The following is a 20,480-nucleotide window of genomic DNA, read 5'->3' on the forward strand; positions in this document are numbered from 1 at the left end:
AACCACATCAATTTACAAGTTTATTTTTATAAAATCTCTGTGTTTTTAGCACCTTGCCTTACTTTAACTCGGAATTCAACTTCGGAAGTGTCAAGTTTAGTTCTAAGTTCCCATTAAAATGTCTTGGCATAATTATTTTTTTTACACTAGAATTCCTCAAGTGTTCTACCACATCGAATTCTTTATCTTTATTTCTACTTTTATATTAAATCATTGATATTTCACTAGAACAACATTCATTACTTTTATAACTCAATACTCAAAAAAGAGAATATATTCCAATTTCTTAGTCATAACCAAAACAAAAAATTGAAGATAAAGTGGACATGACCATGGCCCAGAGAGAAACAGGAGAAAAACATGTCCAGCATGATAGTAATTAATCAAAACCAATTTGTTCATAACATCGATGAGAACAAGCATTTGAAATATGACTCTCCCCCTGGAATCATTATTAGCTTCCGTTTCTTTTTTCACTGATGAAAACTTCTTACAAATAATAAATTTTCTATTGTAACAGAATGTACATTCCAACTCATTTCTATGTATTAAAATGAGATTTTTGATTTCGATACAACCTCTTTTGCCTTATGAAAATGTGAATAGCCGCTTCGGTTTCAACCATTTGTTAGGGAACTAAACTAGCTCTGGATGCTCTTTCTGTCTCCCTTGCTCTTGCAGTATCTCACCAACATAAGCATGAGGTTGAGCCTCACAAAGGTGGGTGATCATCTTCTGGAGTTTTAGGTGGTGTTGGTTTCCAACCGGGTTTCTCATCCCAGTACATATCATAATAAATATGTCCCGGAGTGTGATGATCCACACAACACCATATACCGACATACCGTTTCACACGATTCCTGAATCTCTGTTCCCTTGTCTGAATAAAGACTAACATTCTATCAGTACATTATACGAAAGTGCAGTTTTTCAATGCTACCTTCAATGTTAAAACAATTACACGAGGACAAAAATATTAAAAAAAAAAAAAAAAAACTTGCCTTGTCACTGAAGCCTAGGAATGCATCTTGCATTGAAGAGAACTGAATGACTTTCACATCTTTGAATGAGGAGAATATTGCCTTGAACTGTATGATACAAGTAAAATCTCACATATTCAGTAAGATATTGAGGGGATGAGCATTGCAAAAGATAGAAATGATAGTGTCAAGATCACACAATACCGGTCCAACAGAAATTATTACCCTAAGAGTCTCCAGGCTTATTTCATGAAGATGTTCATTTTTCCAGAAAACCAAGAATGGACATACACACGCATATCCACACACAATCATTATATATAAATAATTTATTAGAACGCTAGACCCTTATTTTGATAAGTTATACACAATAGGTCTTGAACCCATGACTTTACCCTCTTCCCCTTCTTAAGGGAAGACAGTGCGAAGCTAATGCTCAATGACATTCAAACAAATGCATATATGAAATATTCATGTCATTGATATTCCTCAAATGTTTTCACATCTAAATGATTTGAAAGTACTAGAAAACAGGCAATGTAATATCTTTTATTTCAGTCATGACCAAGTCAGCATAAATTTAAGCCCTTAGTAAGAAAAGAGAACTATCAAATCGACAACATCATAATGTTAAGTCCAGCACAGAAGCTATGCATGGATGGAAGTTCATTTGGAAACCTGGGGAGTTGTGGTGGTGGAGGGGTTATCAGATATGAAGGTAATTTTGTATCTGGTTTTTCTGCAAGTTATGGCACGGGTACTAATACAAGAGGTGAGTTGCAGGCCGTCCGAGATGGCTTACTGTTGTGTATGCAGCGGAGGTTGTTTTCTGTGCAGCTAGAGTCTGATTCCAAAATGATTGTTGATTGGTTACAAGGTAAAGCTTTACAATATGTGGTATTACAAGATATTTGGGAGGAAATTTTGGTGCTGTTGCAGATTGTACGTGTTAGAGTACCTCATCTATATATGTGGTATCACAAGGTATTACAAGATATTTGGAGGAAATTTTGGTGCTGTTGCAGATAGTACGTGTTAGAGTACCTCATCTATATAGGGAGGTAAATTATGTGGCTATTTTTTTTGCAAAACATGAAGCTAGAGGTGTTCCAACTCGGTACCTTGATACAAAGGTGTATTCCAAGGGTAGCAAGAGGTTTTTTATGCATGGTGAAAATGTAAATAACTTTTGTATGGTTTTCTTTATGTATAAAATAGGTTTGTATAAAGTCTGTTTAGTTAATGGCATTTGATGTATAGGTTTAGCTGAGGATGTATTTTAGAGTTTGGTTCACATTTTTTTGTAACCCCCGAACTCTCTATAAACGGAATTCTTCTGTCACAAGTGAGGGCATGTGATAAAAATTGGGGTAGAGTCCTCTTTGATATAGAAAATCTAGAATACCGTTTCTTCATTGCTGTGCTTTGGAAATCTGATTATGCCTGGTGAACTGGTATCATTAGATGCACGACAATCTTGGGTTCCTTCTTGACAAAGCTGAACATCAAGCCATGACTCTTTCACCTATAACAAGCAGCAAGAGAGAAGATGGTCTGCACTGAGTGACGGGTCAAGAAAAAGTGACCTGATGATTTTAATATAACTCATTCTAATTTACCTGTTTCGGCATTGATGGATTGTCAAGGAAAGTGTACTCCCTAATATCAATCCCAGGGCCAAATTCCTCCTCCGGCATTTCTTTCAACATGACATTTACCTGCATGCAGTGCATATTCCTTTGCATTAGAAAGCAGACAGCAAATAAAAACAAAGTTGACATGGACATTGAAATCCCTTGTCATTGCTATCTATGATGTACAAAATCTATAGGAAATTTGCTACGAAATAGCTCTCTCAATTGACAAATAAACACTGGATTGGTTAGGTTTCTGAACTTTAGCCAAAACCATTTACTTGCTTCAACAATATTTGATTCCAACTTCTCCTATTTCCCACCCCAAATGAAATTTCTTTGTGACTTCTCAATTGCTTGCCAGCTGACAATTATAAAAGACAGAAAGTACTGATATTTTCTTCTAAGATGAACCCCAAAGAGTATTTCATTACGATTTACAACCTTCAGTCATCCTTGTTTCCAAGTGATTAGCTTCTTACACCACTTTTCGCTAGGATAGGCAGAAAAGAGGGCTTACAGAAAAATTGTTATTAGAGAGGACAAATTGCTGGCTGTTCTACTCAAACACCATATCCTGGGTAAAATGAAAATGTTTGGATCATATATTGTCCTCAGTATAAACCTATGCAATAATTCTAAATCCAAAGACACTTGAAAGTAATTATGCGTAAAATAAGAAGGAGAAACTCTAGCTGTAAAAGGCATGACATCCATCACTTTTTTAATTCATGGGTAGTGTGTGAAATCTAGTTGATTTTCTGCTTCAATATCAAAGAATAACAACAGAATCTTCCAACAAAGAACTGTAATCATAATCTTCAACATAAAGAAAATACCTCAAATACATGGTCTAGAGGGCAGACAAAAGGTTGTCTGGTCATAGAACCCTGCAATATTCCGGGGTGTGCAAACCACAGTCTATCCAACCTGCACCATAGTGGAGGCATGACCTAAAAATCACACAATAAATGCACAGAACAGAGATCAAAGATAAACTTCAATTAACAGCAAATATGATGTCTACTTCAATGTAATTTAGTGAACAAGAAACTCAACCAGATCGACATCTACTAACTTCTACGATACACTCAGCATTTATATATAAACAAAGTAAATCATCTGGGCCCTATGTTGACAGGTAAATTTTGAGGATAGATTTAGTGGATCACTCTCAAAATGACTTACTGCTCAAGGAAAATTATTCCATGAGGCATTCCTGTTATAATCTATCAATAATACTTCTCACTTGCCAGCTGGCTGACCATCCCCATTCAGATTCCATAGACATTGTTTCCTTCACTTCACTTCACTTCCGAGGTTGAAAAGGAAACCAAAAGATTCACTATAAGTGATCCTAGCATGTGAATTGAAAATTGTAAAATCAATCAACTCAACAAAACTTAGACCTCAGTTATTTGCGGTCAGTCACGTGATTCGGTGCAGTAGACTCTTCTAATATGTACATGTGGTGTGTGCCCATGCATGAGTGTGTACATGAGGGCGTGTCTGCTTGCTAGTCATTATGGATACCCATGCATATTATTGGACATATACATAAATCTGGAATATATACGCTCCTATAAGGAATATTTTTACACCATTAAGCTTCTCTCTCTCTCTCTCTCTCTCTCTCTCTCTTTTTATTTTTTTATTTTATATATATATATATATGTTGGGGAACCTCTTCAAGGCAAGGCCCTTCAGACCCACCCCTGCAGAGTAAACCCCGGTCTCATGCACCGCACCCTCAAAAGTTTCCGTACATGGAACTGATTAAATTGCTAACTTTCACCAGGGGGTTGGACCCAAATGATTGTTTGCACCCATGAGGTGTTGGACCTTGAAGGGAGTGATACCCCAAGACCAAAGCCTTCATCACTTAGGCCACCCTCTTGGGGTTAGGCCACCCTCTTGGGGTTAGCATTAAGCTTTATCTAGGGTCAAATTTCTGTCCTACATGATAGTATGCATATTTTGCTCACTACCCAAACCCACATTCTTATCGGGCTCCTCTTATTCTCATGGAGGTTCTCGTTCTATCAATCAATGGTAGCACAATTTTATTAGTAGCCGGGTGAATGAAACAAAATACACAATATGGACATGAAAACTATCTAGATAAGGTCTTAAGAGTGTGCAAATCCCACACATTCTCTTTGAAAAAAAAAAAGCGGGGCCCACCATTAAAAACTAGATTTATCATGTGGGCCTTGGATTTGCCCACTTCTTTCAAAAGGAGTGTGTGGGGCTTGCACATACTAGGAACAAATCATTTCTCTAACTTAAATTGGTGATGCAACCGTATATGATTTATGGAATAAACAACCTTAAGGGACATTAGAGATCTCGAGCAAGCTAACCAATTAATAAGAGCACCCAAACTCAATTGCTAAAAGAAAGGTAAAGGAAAAGCAACAAACATTGGCCGAAATTCCATCCAATGATTCTACAAGATTTGTTGTTACAATTTTAGTAAGTAATTGAATAAAATAACACGATGCTGCCCAAGCAAAAATGCTATCGCAACCATTAATTCAGGGATAAGCCAATGGTTTTAAATCTGTCCTGCAGTGCACAGGAACAATCAAAAAGTCATGTGACTCTTCAGTCTTCAGATTAAAACTCATGACTTTTCTTTAACAGCTCTAGGGGCCTACGACAAGGGGACCCACTATCCCCTTTGTTATTTGTTGTTGTTATGGAAGCACTAAGTCATATGTTGAGTGCAGCGATGAATGGAGGTTTCCTTGCTGGTTTTTCAGTGGGTGGGGTTTCCATATCACACCTTCTTTTTGCTGATGACACACTTTTGTTTTGCAAGCCGCACAGTGACAATTTGCAGTATTTGAGGGCTGTACTACTTTGTTTTGAAGCGGTGTCAGGATTGAAGGTAAATCTATCAAAGTCTGAAATGGTTCACGTGGGTAATGTGCATAATATCCAAGTATTGGCGAATATTTTGGGCTGCAAGGTTGCTTCGCTGCCTTTGAAATATCTTGGTCTTCCGCTGGCGGCTGCTTTCAAGACAAAAACCATTTGGGATGGTGTGTTAGAAAGAATGGAAAGACGATTGGCTGGGTGGAAACGGATATATTTGTCTAAAGGTGGTCGTTTGACTCTTATCAAGAGCACTCTTTTTAACCTCCCTACTTATTTCTTATCTCTTTTTCCATTACCTGCAAGTGTGACTTCTCATATGGAGAAAATCTTTCGCATTTTTCTGTGGGGAGGTATAGGGGAAGAAGTTAAGTTCCATTTTGTGGGTTGGGATAAAGTCTACTTACTCATCCAATGTGGTGGGTTGGGGTTTGCAATATGAGGGCTTTCAATAAAGCACTTTTAGGGAAATGGTTGTGGAGATACCATAAGGAAGGGGAGGGTTTATGGAGAGAAGTCATAGATGCCAAATATGGGAGTATGATGGGAGGATGGTGTTCTAAGGAAGTTAGAGGGACACGTGGTGTGGGCTTGTGGAAAAATATTAGAGCGGGATGGGGTAGATTTGCCAAGTGCTTTAGATTTGCAATTGGAATAGGTGATAGAGTTTACTTTTGGCATGATGATTGGTGTGGTGAAAGGGTCCTAAAGCAGGTGTTTCCCACGCTTTACCGGATTTCCAGCGACAAAGAGGCTGTTGTGGCTGATCTAGTGGTAATTTCCAAGCCACACGCTGATCTAGTGGTAATTCAGCGTGTGGCTCGGAATTGGCTGTTTTTACTCTTGCCAGTATTGGTAAGGAGGGGTACTTTCTAACTCCTTTGTGTACACTCCCTCCCAGTGTTAATTATGGGAGTTGTTCGTCAAAGTGGGTTTTTAAGAAAGTAGAAGAGATTCAAGTTGTCATTGGGATTTCATTTGGAGGTTATGAAGAACAATTTAAGGCTCTACTCGTAGTACTTGAGGCTAGCCATTTGAAGTTAGCCTCGAAGCGGGATAGAGAACTTAAAAAGTTAACTTGTTCCATTAATTATGATGTGAAAGAATGGAGTGGCGGAAGGGATAGATCGAAAGGGAGGGGCAATATAGTTTTATCATGAAGCCTAAGATTTTATCATGGAATGTATGGGGGCTCAATGATCGCAATAAACGCCTTCATATTAAATCAATATTGCGGATGTGGAAGGGTGATGTGGTGTGTTTTCAAGAAACAAAGCTGCGATTTATTGATAGGAAAATTGTGCAAGTTTATGGGGGTGCTCGTATGTGGGTTGGACTTATTTGGCCTCTTTGGGAGCCTCAGGTGGAGTGTTACTTATGTGGAATAAAAGAGTTGTTGAGTTGATTGAGGAGTGTATTGGAGAGTTCTCGATTGCGACCTTTTTCAAAAATGTGGTTGATGGATGGGAATGGGCATTTGCAGGCTCCTATGGTCCTAACATGGATAGGGATAGGAGAAGGTTGTGGGAGGAGTTGGGAGGTTTGTACGCCTTATGGGAGGTGCCGTGGTGCATGAGGAGTGATTTTAACACTATTCGCTTTCCTAGTGAGTGATCAAGGCACTATCAACATTCTTTGGCCACGGAAGAATTCAGCAAGTTCATATTTGATCTAGACCTTATGGATCTCCCTCTGGTAGGGGGCAAGTACACTTGGTCAAATGGGCAGGTTTGGTCGAGATTGGATAGATTCCTTGTATCTCCTTCATGGGAAGCTAAATATCCAGAAGTAAGATAGAAACGACTAACTCGAGTCAGTTCAGATCATTTTCCTATCCTTTTGGATTGTGGGAGTATGCGCAAGAGGCGCCGGTATTTCAAGTTTGAAAACAAGCGACTAACAGCGGATGGATTTGTAGAGATGGTGCGTGTTTCGTGGTCTTCTTATCAATTTGTTGGTACTCCAAGTTACGTTCTTGCAGGCAAATTGAAGGCACTGAAACAAGACTTGAAGAAGTGGAATTTGGAGATTTTTGGTCACATTGACAATTAGAAGACTACACTGTTGGAGGAATTGCAAGACTTAGAGGATAAAGAGTTAATAGGTGAAAACTCGAAGGAGGTGTTATTGAGGAAGGGTACGATCATGGCAAATTTGGAGAGGGTTTTGTTGTCAGAAGAGACTTCATGGCGTAAAAAATCTAGGACCATTTGGTTGAAAGAAGGTGATAGGTGTACGAAGTTCTTTCACAAAATGGCTAATTCATATCAGCGTAATAATGCTATCGAGGCACTGCAATTGGGTTCTTAGGTGCTATCTTCTTCTCCCGAGCTAGAAAACCATATAGTATAGTTCTATGAGACCCTTCTCAGAGAATCGGATTCTTGGAGGCCGAAGCTTGATGCCTCGCATTTCAAGGCAATTGATTCGCAGAGTGTGAGTGTTTTGGAGAGACATTTTGTTGAAAAGGAGATTTACAAGGTCATATCTGGCATAGCAAAGGATAAAGCACCGAGGCCGGATGGTTTTTCAATGGGTTTCTTTCAAACTTGTTGGAACATTGTGAAAGGTGACGTTATGCAGGTTTTCAGTGAATTTCACTCTTTTCAAAAATTTGGAAAATCACTTAATGCGATCTTTATTGCTCTCATTCCCAAGAAACACGGGGCTTTGATTATTGAAGACTTTCGGCCTATAAGTCTGGTTAGTAGTGTATATAAGATTATCTCGAAAGTCCTTGCTAACCGGCTTAGTCCGGTGTTAGAACATATTATTTCCAAATCCCAAACTGCATTTATTCGTGGGAGACAAATTCTTGATTCAGTACTCATTGCAAATGAGTACTTAGATTACAGAGTACCTGTGCAAGCTTGACATGGAGAAGGCTTATGATCATGTGAATTGGGAATTTCTCTTATACGTGCTTAAGAGATGTGGTTTTGGGGATAGGTGGATTGCATGGATGCATCATTGTATTTCAACAGCCCGGTTATCAGTTCTAGTTAATGGCACACCTACTGGTTTTTTTGATAGTTCGTGGGGATTGCGGCAGGGAAATCCTTTATCTCCTTTTCTTTTTGTTATAGCTATGGAGGCCTTAAGTAGGATGGTGCAGGTTGTTGTAGGGGGAGCTTTCTTTTCAGGTTTTCAGGTGGGCAATGGTTCTGGTGGCCCTATTATCATTTCACACCTCCTTTTTGCAGATGATACGTTAGTTTTTTGAAGTGAATAGCAACCAGATCCAAACTCTACGAGCATTGTTACTTGTGTCGGGGTTAAAGGTGAATCTGGGCAAGTTTGAGATGGATCCTGTGGGTGCAGTCCCTAATATCCTCAGTTTAGCAAGCCTTCTGGAGTGTAAGGCGTCCTCTTTCCTAATGAAATATTTGGGTCTTCTGTTGGGAATAACCTTCAAGAATAGAGCTATATGGGATGGGGTAGTGGAGAAGATAGAGAAAATGTTGGTTGGTTGGAAACGGATGTATTTATCAAAAAGGGGGTCGCCTCACTCTTATCAAGAGTACTCTCACTAATCTCCCCATTTTTTATCTTTGTTTCCTATGCCTGTAGGGGTGGTGAATAGGATGGAGAAACTCTTAAGGTCGTTCTTATGGGAGGTATGGGGGGGAGGAGAAGAAATTCCATTTGGTTAGATGGAAGACTGTATGTGCCTCAGTTGTGAATAGGGGTTTGGGTGTGTGTAACATGAGGAGAACTTTTAATAAAGCGTTATTGGGAAAATGGTTTTGGAGATATCATTTGGAGGGGGATCTTTGTGGAAGGATACTATTGACGCTAGATATGGTGTCACTTGGGGTGGTTGGTGCTCTAAGGAAGTGAGAGGGAGGTATGGTGTGGGTTTATGGAAGTATATAAGGAAGGGATGACCATGTTTTGCACATCAAATTCGCTTTGTAGTTGGTGAGGGCATTCGAATTAGATTTTGGAGGGGCGTGTGGTGTGGAGACCACGCATTGGAAAGGGTTTTTCCGGCTTTATATCGTATTGCAGTGAATAGGGAGGCTTCAATGGCGGACATGCGTTTATGTTCTCATGGTGCACATCAGTGGAATATTCTTTTTAACAGGGACTTACATGATTGGGAATTACCTAGTGTTTTAGAAATTTTCAGCTTACTATATATTCCACGGGGATTCCTTTGGCACTGTGAGATAGTTTGAAGTGGAGGTCTAATAACCACAAGTTATGTACAGTTAAGGCTTATTATAGCATCCTGACAACACAACTTGATATTACGTTGTTCTCCCGGAAGAATATTTGGAGGTCTCGTGTACCCTCTAAAGTAGCTTTTTTTGTTTGGAGTGCTGCTCTTGGGAAGATATTGACCACGGACAACCTAAAGATGAGAGGATGTGTAGTGTTGGATTGGTGCTACATGTGCAAGAAGAATGGAGAATCTGTGCTGTGAGGTAACAAGGGCGTTGTGGGATGAGATTTTTCTAAAGGTAGATGTTGCTTGGGTTATGTCTATGAGAGTGGTGGATTTGTTGGGTTGTTGGTCAAAGATGCAAGGCTACCATCAAGTGGCAGCAGTGTGGAAGATGATTCCATTGTGTATTATGTGGTGCATTTGAACGGAAAGGAATGCGCGATGCTTTGAAAATAAGGAACGCACAACAATCGAGCTGAAGAATTTTTTTCTCCACACTCTAATGTGTTGGTTTTCCACTATTGTATTACATGGGAATAATCTCTAGGATTTCTTGTCTTTAATTTATCGTTCTTAGAATGTAATTAGGAGTTCTTATGTATACTTCCTGTGTACAAGGGCTATGCCTATTTCATTTATATATATAATATTTATCTTTTACTGATAAAAAAAAAAATCTAATTGTGTTGTCCATTGGGATGTAAGATTCTCAAGAGCTGCTCATGATTGGGAGTTGGATATGCTTGCTATTTTTTTTACTCGCTATATGCAATATCGATGGGCAGTCAGACGGAGGATAAAATGTTCTGGATTTTGAATGGGAATAACAAATTTTCGGTGCGCTCTTTCTACAAGGCCCTCTTGGGAGTTTTTAATGATCATAATTTTTCTTGGAAGGCCCTTTGGCAATGTAAAGTACCGTCTAAGATTGATTTCTTTGTATGGGCTGCATCTCTTGGGCGGATCCTCATGTCGGATAATTTGAAAAAACGTAGTTTTATCATAGCAGATTGGTGCTTCTTGTGCAAGAGTGATGGGAAATCAGTGGATCATCTTTTGTTACATTATGAGGTGGCAAAGTGTTTGTGGAATGAGATCCTCAATAGGACAGGGGTGGCTTAGGCTATGCCCAAAAAAGTTAGAGATATTCTGGGGTGTTGGACAGGAATCAAGGGGAATCCACGTATAGCTGCTGTGTGGAGAATGATCCCTCATTGCATTATGTGGTGCTTGTGGCTAGAGAGGAATAAGAGGTGCTTTGAAGACATGGAGCGTTCTTTGGAGGAGCTGAAGCGATTCTTCTACAATACTTTATTTTCTTGGGCTTCAGCTATTATTTGTAATACGGACAATTTTCATGACCTGCTTGTATCTCTCACTAGTACCTAGATGTAATTAGGTTTCATGAACTATTTTGTATACTTCTGGTGTACTCTGTTACTATCTTTATATCAATAAAATTTACTTTTACCTATAAAAAAAAAAAAAAAAAAAAAAAGAATAGCTTAAAAGACTAACAAAGCAAACGTATTGAGTTAAGATGCAAAACAGAAACTAAAATAAACCAAGATTAATCACACATGCTAACTTATGGAAGTATAGGCTCCTTCCAGTTTTCCTCTTTGGATGCTCAAGTTGTTCATAAAGTCCATTCCAACATGCTTTCCATCATTTTACCACGCCGTTCTAAAAGCATAATGCAAGTGACATGATATAAAACAAACTTATTACATACAGTTTAGATTCATGCCAAATTATCAATTTGATTGCACTTCACAATAAAATAAATTAAAACCATAATTGGAAGTCTTTAGTGGAAGTTTTGAATTCCCTATTTCTTGAAAGGAAATATTACGCATTGTATTGCTGTCGTAAGATGCATTTATAGCAAGTTCAGATTCTTAAAAGAAACTACTGATCATCTGTTGCTCCACAGCAATGTGGTTAGAATTTTGTGGGACTCAATTTTCTGTCTCTTTGGAGTGAATGGGCCACTGCGGTAATGATTATGAAGGACAAAATACTTACAATTCCATATGCTGCAACTAATCTATCAGAGTAATAAAGACTACCATAAAACATGAAATATGTCTCAAAGGTTTACTTGTTCTCACCAGTGTACGATTCAACAATGAAGCAATAGCAAGTGCTGTCCTTATTTGTTTCATCTGAAAGAGTTGTTAAAGAAAAAATGTATGAGATGCAATATTGCAATATCCAAACAAATGGAAGGTTTTGGCTAGATTAGGTTACCACACATACATACTTGGTAATTAACTAGAGAAAAGTGTGATTCGATATTATGTTCCCCATCTAGTAACAGGCTCTTTGGAATGGATGGCCTAAACGACAAGAAACCTCCTGCAAATTTTTCACAAAGAAAAAACACTTCAATGATAACGTGATATTTACCAGCATTCTGAGATAAAGGATGCATGCATCACTTCATTAACTATAGGTACACTAGAACATGTGCCCATTTATTCAAATGTGCTTTTCCAGTTGTCAGTTTGGTGCAAACTTGGTCATTGACTAGGGATATATATGTAATGGGAATGGGCACCATTTGGTTAGGATGGGAGATCAGTAATGATAAAAAGAAGTTCGGGTGCATGTGTACAATACCTACACCTATGAGTAAGAGAGCAGTCCTCGGAAACAAATCTTATGCATCCCAAAAACAATGAAGGGCAAAAAGGGCTTCTTTAGAGGAGAGCTGGTCTCCTAGTATTCTAGCTATACAATGGAAGAGGGAAAGCCACTGAATAGTTTAAGCAAAATGGGACCAATTTCTTGTTATTGTCATCCTCTTCCATTTTATTTTTGAATAGGTACTGTCTTGTTATTTCCATTCTCCTACTTAAAAACACCCCACTCCTTGCAGAGTAGAATTGTGTGTTCCTAGATGAGACAGAGAAGGGAGTGCAGACAAAGTGCTCTCTCATCTTTTTTCCTGTTTTAAATAACGATGTAGCTCACTTATTTGGTGTTACATACCAAAAAAAAAAACTTAGCTTCTAACATAGTTTTCTAACCTGTTGAACTAGCACGCTCAGGCGACGCTCTTGTATATGTCCCATATACCTAGACTTCTGCCTATTCTTATGATCAATAAACTTTTGTTTACCGATAAAAAAAAAAGTTTTCTAACCCATCCCTTTAATAAAATGTCTAAACAGCATGGGAAATGATGAGAGAAAAAGCCTTTCAATGTCCCAAATCCAACATGGATCGGCCCTGAAAATCCGATCTGTGGCCCCTTCTTAAGGGTGGACCAGACCTGTTACAGCGGGGCCAAGACAGGGAGGACGGTACTTGTTACGTATTCCATTTGGATATTGGTCGAGTCATCAAGATTAAACCCCATAAAAAGCAAAGCAGGCCTATACCAACTCCGCTGCCTCCTTGATGGGGAAAGCACTACTGCAATGAAAAACTACAACATGGCTAATTATTGTGATAGCTGTTGCTATGAGGCACAGCACGGGTTTGGGGCTTGATAAAATGTCCAACATTCAAAGGCTATATCACTAGTGTTCTAAAAAAGAAACTATGAGATTATAAAAGCATATGCATCCTAAGAAAAATTGATGAGATTTGCAACCTGTAGAGAATTACCTGGGGAATTATAGTATTCTGGTGGATCATAGAAAACCATGGCTTCCCGCAGCCGGTGGCGCTTTCCTTCAGTACCTGCATACTGAAATGTGGTATGCACTGCATATGGCTGCAGTCTGAGTTGCTGATACATGGCCTGCCATTATAGGATTAAGGCTTAGGGCATGCTTGATGATATTTTATTGCACTATATTAATATTCTCAACCAAGATTCTTACAAGCTTTGACAACAATAACTGCCTCTCAAAAAATTAGAAAAGGAAATGAAGGTCCTGCATTTATTTGGAGAGAGAGGGGGGAGAAAGAAGACCATGTTCATTCTATAAAGAGTGATTCCAGGATCCCTACCTGGACAAAATAAGTATGTCCACTGCAAAATATACTTGCTGGCAAGATTCCCAGCTTCAGATTTCCATCAAACGCATATGCAAGTCCACTTTCCTCATCCACAGATGGTCCTAACTGCCTGCGTACAATATCGTTAAACCCATTCTGATCCCATATTTTTTCATCGGCTAATAGCATATCTTTCCATTCCTTCGCCAGTTTTTTTGCAGAATCTGTTGGACGCCAGTGGAATATTCCTATATTGTAGGCTCCACTAACTGTTGAACATGCAGAAAAATATTGTGAGTATTAGTGCTTACTTGAGACATGAAATTTGAAGAGGTGAAAGTTTATAAAGATCCAAGTTAGTAACTTATTTGAAGTAATGATTTTTGCATTAGCAAATGAGATGAAAGTGTGACTGGTACTTGTTCTACTAATGAGAGAGAGAGAGAGAGCATATGTGACTTTTGCCATCTAAAATTCAAAGGAATGGGCAAGAATGCAAGTAAGCCATTCTAAGAGATTCCTGGAAAGGGTTTGAACTTCAAATTTTTACTAAATTACTCCTTATACTACATGTGACACATATTGTATTGTGATTGTACATATATTGGAAGTACCATGGAGAAGATAATTGTGAAAAAGTAACCAGCTATAATGTTCTGTGGCAAAAAGCATAATCTACTAATTTTGTCCTTTATAATGTCATTAAGATTAATACTCATGCCAATCCATCCTAAAATGGCGTGAAAGACATCCAGAGTGGTTGGCTGGGTTTTGATTTAAATGCTAGTACAAAAAAAAGAATAAATGGAGTGGACCTCTTTCCAATCGTCCAATGTCATTTACAGGAAGACACAGTTTTATGTCATTAGATATATGTAAAAGAGTGTTAGGCATGACAATTGTCAACAAAGAACTCCCACATATGGCTGGTGCAAACAGCTCATGCTTGCATAACAGGTAAAGGAGGTTATTATGAATCCTGAAGTGAAAACAGGAAACGCCTTTGATAACATGATCTTGATTTAACACAAACTTCACCTTGCTGCCAAATGTCTAGCCTGTCATCGACAACTGTTGGAATAACTTGATCACTAGAAGTTAAGACATCCGCTCCAGGAAATCGGGCAAGATATGGAAGTGGGTTCTGTTTCAAGAACATAACAGAAAACGTAAAATAACTTTGACCTGCAGTAATTTTCTGAAGGAACTAAGTGACATTAAAGATACTGCTTATAGCAATACAAACCGATCTCAAGACAAACAGAGAAGAAACTGAAAAAAAAAAAAAAAGCTAAGGAAAATGTACAGGATATCCTTCCTAAAAAACATTAAAGCATAGAAACCTTAAAATAAAGATTGAACTCATAGCTTAACAACTTCACCAGCAAAGTGAACTTATTCTGGCCAAAGTGAATACTGGGCTAATTCAGATGAATCAAGGGAGTCCTAGCCAAAAGGAACCACAAAATAAGAGACAGAAAAAGTACCTTCAACCACACCATGTCTGTATCACACATCAACAGCTCATAACCAAAAGGGAGGACGGAGTCTATCAGAATAACTTTTTCTCTCCCCATCTTATGAAACGTTGGAGAGCCCCAGCCAACATCTATTGTGCTCATATGGCTGCCCATGTCAAAAACAGGAACGCCTTTCCAATACAAAGCCTCCAACAATTTGGTATCCATTGCACCTAAAACAACAATTTCAAAAACCTATAAGAGCAGTACACTCTTAACAAAAATACTGTAATGATTTCGATAAAAAGACTTATTATCTGAACAAATCGCAAACGGTAAAAACTATACAAGGCTGAAATTTAGAAGTAGCTTACCAACAAGAAAGTTAGAGAGCCCCAAATCTGTCAAGTGCTTAACCCAAGTCAAGATAAAATCCATGAATGCATAGTTACCGAAGGTCACTATGATGACATTATCTTTGACCCTCTGCTGAACCAGTTCTTTGGACAGCTGAAAAGTATTCAAAGGAGGCATTTTCTCAGTTCGTGGAGGAACTGCCCAAACAGGTGGTACCCACATCGTTTGAGGCCCTGGTGTAGACACAGGTACTGTACGGTCTGTACCCATAGTTGTTGGTCGAGAAACATTAGGTGCTTGTTCTCTAGGAGGAAAATCCCCATCTGGAAAATCCGCATTGAGATAAGTGAGTTGTACACACAGACAGGGAGAGAGAGAGAGAGATTGCCGAACCATGTCGGAAATAAGAAACAAAACATTTGACAATGGCAATCTAGGCAATATTAGCTCCCCTCCAGAACAGGTTCCATTACGAAATCAAACCTAAGATCTCAGCTTTTTTACGCATCCAACGAACAATTTAAGGGGAAGAAAACAAAAAGGTCCAAAATTGATTGTTTTAATTCCTACACGAAAGCTTGGGACATTTGTCAGACAATCCCAATGCCACCCAAAAGCGCGCTGAAGTCCTAAATCCATTATCCAATATGGAGGTATACAATTGTAATGGGTTTCACAACTGAAACTCCAAAACCGATCTCAGCCCAAGAGAATAAGAATCTTATCCTCTTAAAATTTCAACAACTGACAAATAAATTCGTAGAAGCAGCCCTCAGATTCAAATGGGCGCATCTAACCAAATACATGTGATAGCAGAAAGCAAGAAAAAGCATTTATCCATGAACACAGTGCCGTACGGTGAAAGCAGCAAATGAGAAAGCCATTGGAACATACTGGAAAAAGAAGGGGAACGGGAGGAGAGCCACGAGGTGCTTGGGTCAGCTTCAGAGTTGGCAGAGTATATTGCGGAGAAGACATAGAAAGACGAGAAGACTACACCAACGATAACAGTGGCGTAGATGGCCAAGAAGAGAGGCCTTGTATTCACCACTTCCTGACACCCTTGCCAACCCATCTCTCTTCTCTTCCGATTATGATCAATCAAGACAACGACTTTCAAACAGACCCATTATGAATATCAAAGGAGGAAGAAGTTTTCATGTTTCAGATCAGTCAAAAAGCTTTATTTAGTATCGTCTCTCACAGGCCCCAGCCAAAGGTCAACTACCGGTTTGTCTTATTAGCATTTCTAAACTCACTTTAATTTGCCCTTTTTTTTTTCATAAGAGGAAAAAAGGCATTATGATTTATGACGAATAAATTGTACTTGCAGAAAAAGGATGACTGGGCATTTAGATGATGAGTAAGACATGATCGACATGCAAAACTTAAAACTTAATTTAATATCAAGAGTCTTGAATAATTGAGATTTTTTAAACATTTATTTAATCTTGAAGTTTGAACTGTTTGAAAGTCCTTGTCCATGGACATGAAGGGGGAAAAAGAGTAGAGGAAAAGCCTTCCTAAATCATCAGGGATAAGATCACGTTTGGCGCATTCGACAATATATTAGTCAAAAGCTTGAATATTTGGGGATCCAAGTTTGTTACTTAATGGAATTTATGTGGTAAAGAGAATTCTGCAAGTTTTTCTTTCCAAGAATACTGCTTGTTAATCCTGCCTAATCCTGGCATTTGAAACAGCACACGTTTGGTAGGAATAACATATGTGCATACTATATAATATTTAAGATTAAAGATAAACGACATAAGTAGGACCCTAAGATTATTCCATTGCTTAAGAAAATTTTTGGGTCTTTCTAAGCTTTCTAGTGCTAAGTTCCAAATCAATGAATCTTCAAAGCATGTCTATCCACCAACTTAATTTTCTGCCTTGATCCTTGTATTAAGCGCTTGTATTAAGCACTTTGAATTCTATTCTCTGCATCTCTCCTTCACAAACAAGCCGGCAGAAAGGCATATCTTGGTATAAAGAAAAGAAAGGTATAAGGGGGCGCAACACAAGGGAAATTAGTTGATCAGAACCAAAACTCCGTCAGAAACAGCAGCATGTGGCTCTTGGGTTTCTCCACAAACAAGAGAAGAAGCTTTTGGGTAATTGGTGCAATTGTGCTAGTGATCCTTCTAGCCGTGATCTTAAAGAGGTGGTTGGTCTACATGGAGTCTCGTGCAAATGGATGTTCCAATAGAAAATTAGATGGTCAAAAACCACACCATGGGTTAAATTCAAGTTGTTTGTGCACTGCATGTGGTTTGTGTTATCCTGGTCATGTTATAAGGACATATGCACTAGAAGAGCTGAGGACGGCCACAAGGGAATTCAAGATTCGAATAGGAATCGGAGCCACTTCTTTCGTGTATCTTGCGGAGCTTGGAGATGGGAGATTTGGTGCCGTGAAGCGAGTGATGGAGGAGAGAGGCGGAAGCAAGAAGATATTCTTGGATGAAGTTTCAGTTCTGCTTAGGATTTCTCATCCAAATTTGGTGGGTTTATTGGGTTTTTGTTCTGAGAAAGGTAAGCCTAAAGAAACAACCACATCCTTTGTTTAATGCTAATTGTCCTTTAAATTTCATGGCCTAGTGCAAACATGCAACATAGGCCTTGTGCAGCACATTTCAACTTCTAACTTGAGCCTTTCATCCACATCTCAATTGTTGCATGTCCTCCTTATTATAAATGTTCTCTGCATAACTGTACCTAACAAGAAGTTATTGCACTTGTAACTTGAGCAGGAGAACAGCTGCTGCTGCTGGAGTATGTTCCAAACAAGAGTCTTTTCGATAGGATGCACACGTACCAAGGCCAATTGTCGGGGACATTGGCATGGTCGAACCGGCTAAGCATTGCCCTAGATATCGCTCTGGCACTGGATTACCTCCATTCACAAGCCGATCCACCCATCATTCACAGAGATGTCAAGTCCTCCAACATTCTCTTAATGGACGACAACCATGCCAAACTTGCTGACTTTGGACTTTGCAAATTGGGTTATGACACCAAACTTGGCTTACAAACTCCAACCATTGTCAGAGGTTCTTTCGGTTATGTCGACACTCATTACCTCAACACAGGCCTAGTCTCAGCAAAGAGTGATGTTTATAGTTTTGGAGTCCTACTGCTTGAGCTAATAACAGGCCTCAAATCCACACAAGGCTCAGTGACACTTGCAGGATGGACAGAGGATTGCCGGAAGAACAATGACATTGAGGTATTGGCTAAAATGTTGGACCCAAAACTCAATGGCAATGCAGATTTAGAGCAGCTTCGGGTGTTGATCAATATAGCCAACTTGGCATTGCTTGAGAATTCCGAAGGAAGACCGGACATGAGCTACATTGTAGATAAGATTTCTAATTGTATGGAATGTCAACTTCAGCCAGAGTTACCCGTATAAAAATGTTCATATATTGCCATTTTTTCCCAATTTATTGTAGTTAGTGCTTGCTAATACAATATTAGTTCTTCCTATAGCATATTAAAGTTGATCCTTTCAAAACAAGGTAAAAATAACCCCCATTTTTCAGTACTGCCCTTCATTTTTTTCTCCAAATTTATATGAATATACACTGATTTTGGTTATTAAATTAGTCCTTGAAATTTTAAAAATGACTCAGCATGATTCTTATCTTGTTTTGCCAGTACCACCAACTACAATCTCTAAGATGATAGATTTTTCAGAACATTTGTTCCTATGATACTCACATGACATTAGACACAACTTCTTACTCTCACACAATTAGAATTTAGAATCTATAACAAAAATTAAATTCAATGCTTAAAAAACTACTAAAAATGGTATCAAATTAGCATTTCAAGGCGAAACATATCAGACACATACCCTAGTTCTAAACGAATAATGGCTGAATTCAACAACTGAATAAGTAGAATAGTTACCATAGCTTGTAATACATGAGTTGTTCAGTAAATAATGAAGACATTATAGTCTATAACTTGCTTGTAATAGTACAGTAAAATCCATTATTGTACTCAAAACGTATCTACAGTCCTCAATCCAAAAACCAATTGGCTTAGTACTGAAAGTCTGAAAGATAAACAAATGATCATGTACCCGTTTGGATACTTAAAATATCTTAGTATATATGTCATTAATAGTGAAATAGTTTGAATTAAGATGTTTTATTGAATTTTAGAAAATGAGAAAAAAATGAATAAAAATATTATAAAGTTAAAAAATTGTTGGAATATAATTTTTTAGTATTGTTCTTGTTTTGAAATTTGAAAAGTAGTATTATTTTTTGTATTTTATTTGGGAGTTTGGAAAAGTTATAATGATTAAGTAATAATTAGATGAAAAAGTTGAGTAATTGAAATTAAAAGTATTTTGTGTTTGAGTGATATTTGGGAATCAAATATCTAAAAATATCTAAGTATACTTGAGAACAATTATGTAGCCAAACGAACCCTATATTTATCGATAATTTACAGTTGTCACTTTGTTCCCAAACTTGATGCTTATAAGGTTTGTTTTTAAGGTTCGTTCCACAAGGCTACGTACTGGGCTTCGAAACATTTTGTTTAAGGAAAATTCTGTAACAAGTAACTAATAAAAGAGAAATAACCTTTCTTCAAGGGGAGGACCTCTGATAGAATAGAGAAGAAGAAGAAGAAGAAGATGAAATAAACTTTCTGGAATTAAGCAAAAAATCAAAATGAACAACCGCAGAGTCCTTAAGGGAATCGTTTGTAACAAACTAGAAATCCTTTGTAACAAACTAGAGACAAGAGTAGAGCACTCTGTAGAAGTACGTAGAGAAATAACAAACAACAATGCAAATAACCCAAATTAACATAATGGACGAATGGCACACAAGACAAGGCCCACGAAACCTTCTCCAATGCTCCTCTTCCTTTTCAAGCCCAGAGAACTTTGGCCCATGGCCATTTTATCCTTAAAGCCTTCTTACTTTTGTTTCTCATTCAACTCGATGCCCTCACTTCATCTTTTCCTCAATTTGTAACCCTACCTTTATATTCCTTGTCGTTTCGCACGTAACAGAGCCTC

At 38.3% G+C, this 20,480-nt stretch overlaps 2 protein-coding genes across 3 annotated transcripts; one reads left to right on the top strand and one right to left on the bottom strand.

The window, feature by feature from the left end:
• Window positions 1-350: 350 nt before the first annotated feature.
• On the bottom strand, window positions 351-16,682 carry LOC121237010 (arabinosyltransferase XEG113-like). Of its 2 annotated transcripts, XM_041133561.1 has the most exons (13): window positions 16,331-16,681; window positions 15,454-15,759; window positions 15,107-15,312; window positions 14,658-14,763; window positions 13,632-13,888; window positions 13,284-13,419; window positions 11,932-12,026; window positions 11,780-11,833; window positions 3,454-3,567; window positions 2,600-2,698; window positions 2,386-2,505; window positions 1,002-1,088; window positions 351-880 (listed from the first exon to the last, which is right to left on the bottom strand). In XM_041133561.1, the coding sequence occupies exons 1-13, from the start codon at window positions 16,509-16,511 to the stop codon at window positions 713-715; spliced, it is 1,929 nt and encodes a 642-aa protein (XP_040989495.1). In that variant the 5' UTR covers window positions 16,512-16,681; the 3' UTR covers window positions 351-712. The 2 variants fall into 2 exon arrangements, with proteins under 2 accessions (XP_040989495.1, XP_040989496.1); XM_041133562.1 differs by lacking the exon at window positions 15,454-15,759 and having other exon boundaries at window positions 16,331-16,682.
• A 448-nt stretch (window positions 16,683-17,130) lies between these two features.
• LOC121236644 (salt tolerance receptor-like cytoplasmic kinase 1) lies at window positions 17,131-18,851 on the top strand. The gene is made up of 2 exons (XM_041133082.1): window positions 17,131-17,971; window positions 18,190-18,851. Exons 1-2 carry the CDS (start codon window positions 17,506-17,508, stop codon window positions 18,849-18,851), a joined length of 1,128 nt encoding a protein of 375 aa, XP_040989016.1. The 5' UTR covers window positions 17,131-17,505.
• Window positions 18,852-20,480: the final 1,629 nt, after the last annotated feature.

Source organism: Juglans microcarpa x Juglans regia, chromosome 6S (assembly GCF_004785595.1).
Source record: "Juglans microcarpa x Juglans regia isolate MS1-56 chromosome 6S, Jm3101_v1.0, whole genome shotgun sequence".
Taxonomy (NCBI): domain Eukaryota; kingdom Viridiplantae; phylum Streptophyta; class Magnoliopsida; order Fagales; family Juglandaceae; genus Juglans; species Juglans microcarpa x Juglans regia.

Bases quoted from the DNA above. Each gene is read 5' to 3' on its own strand.
- LOC121237010 (XM_041133561.1), bottom strand. From the start codon at position 16,511: ATGGGTTGGCAAGGGTGTCAGGAAGTGGTGAATACAAGGCCTCTCTTC. The intron at 13,889-14,657 runs GTGAAGTTTGTG...CATGTTCAACAG, and splicing joins GCTAGACATTTGGCAGCAAG to TTAGTGGAGCCTACAATATA. The intron at 2,506-2,599 runs GTAAATTAGAAT...TGCTTGTTATAG, and splicing joins ATCCATCAATGCCGAAACAG to GTGAAAGAGTCATGGCTTGA.
- LOC121236644 (XM_041133082.1), top strand. From the start codon at position 17,506: ATGTGGCTCTTGGGTTTCTCCACAAACAAGAGAAGAAGCTTTTGGGTA. The intron at 17,972-18,189 runs GTAAGCCTAAAG...TAACTTGAGCAG, and splicing joins GGGTTTTTGTTCTGAGAAAG to GAGAACAGCTGCTGCTGCTG.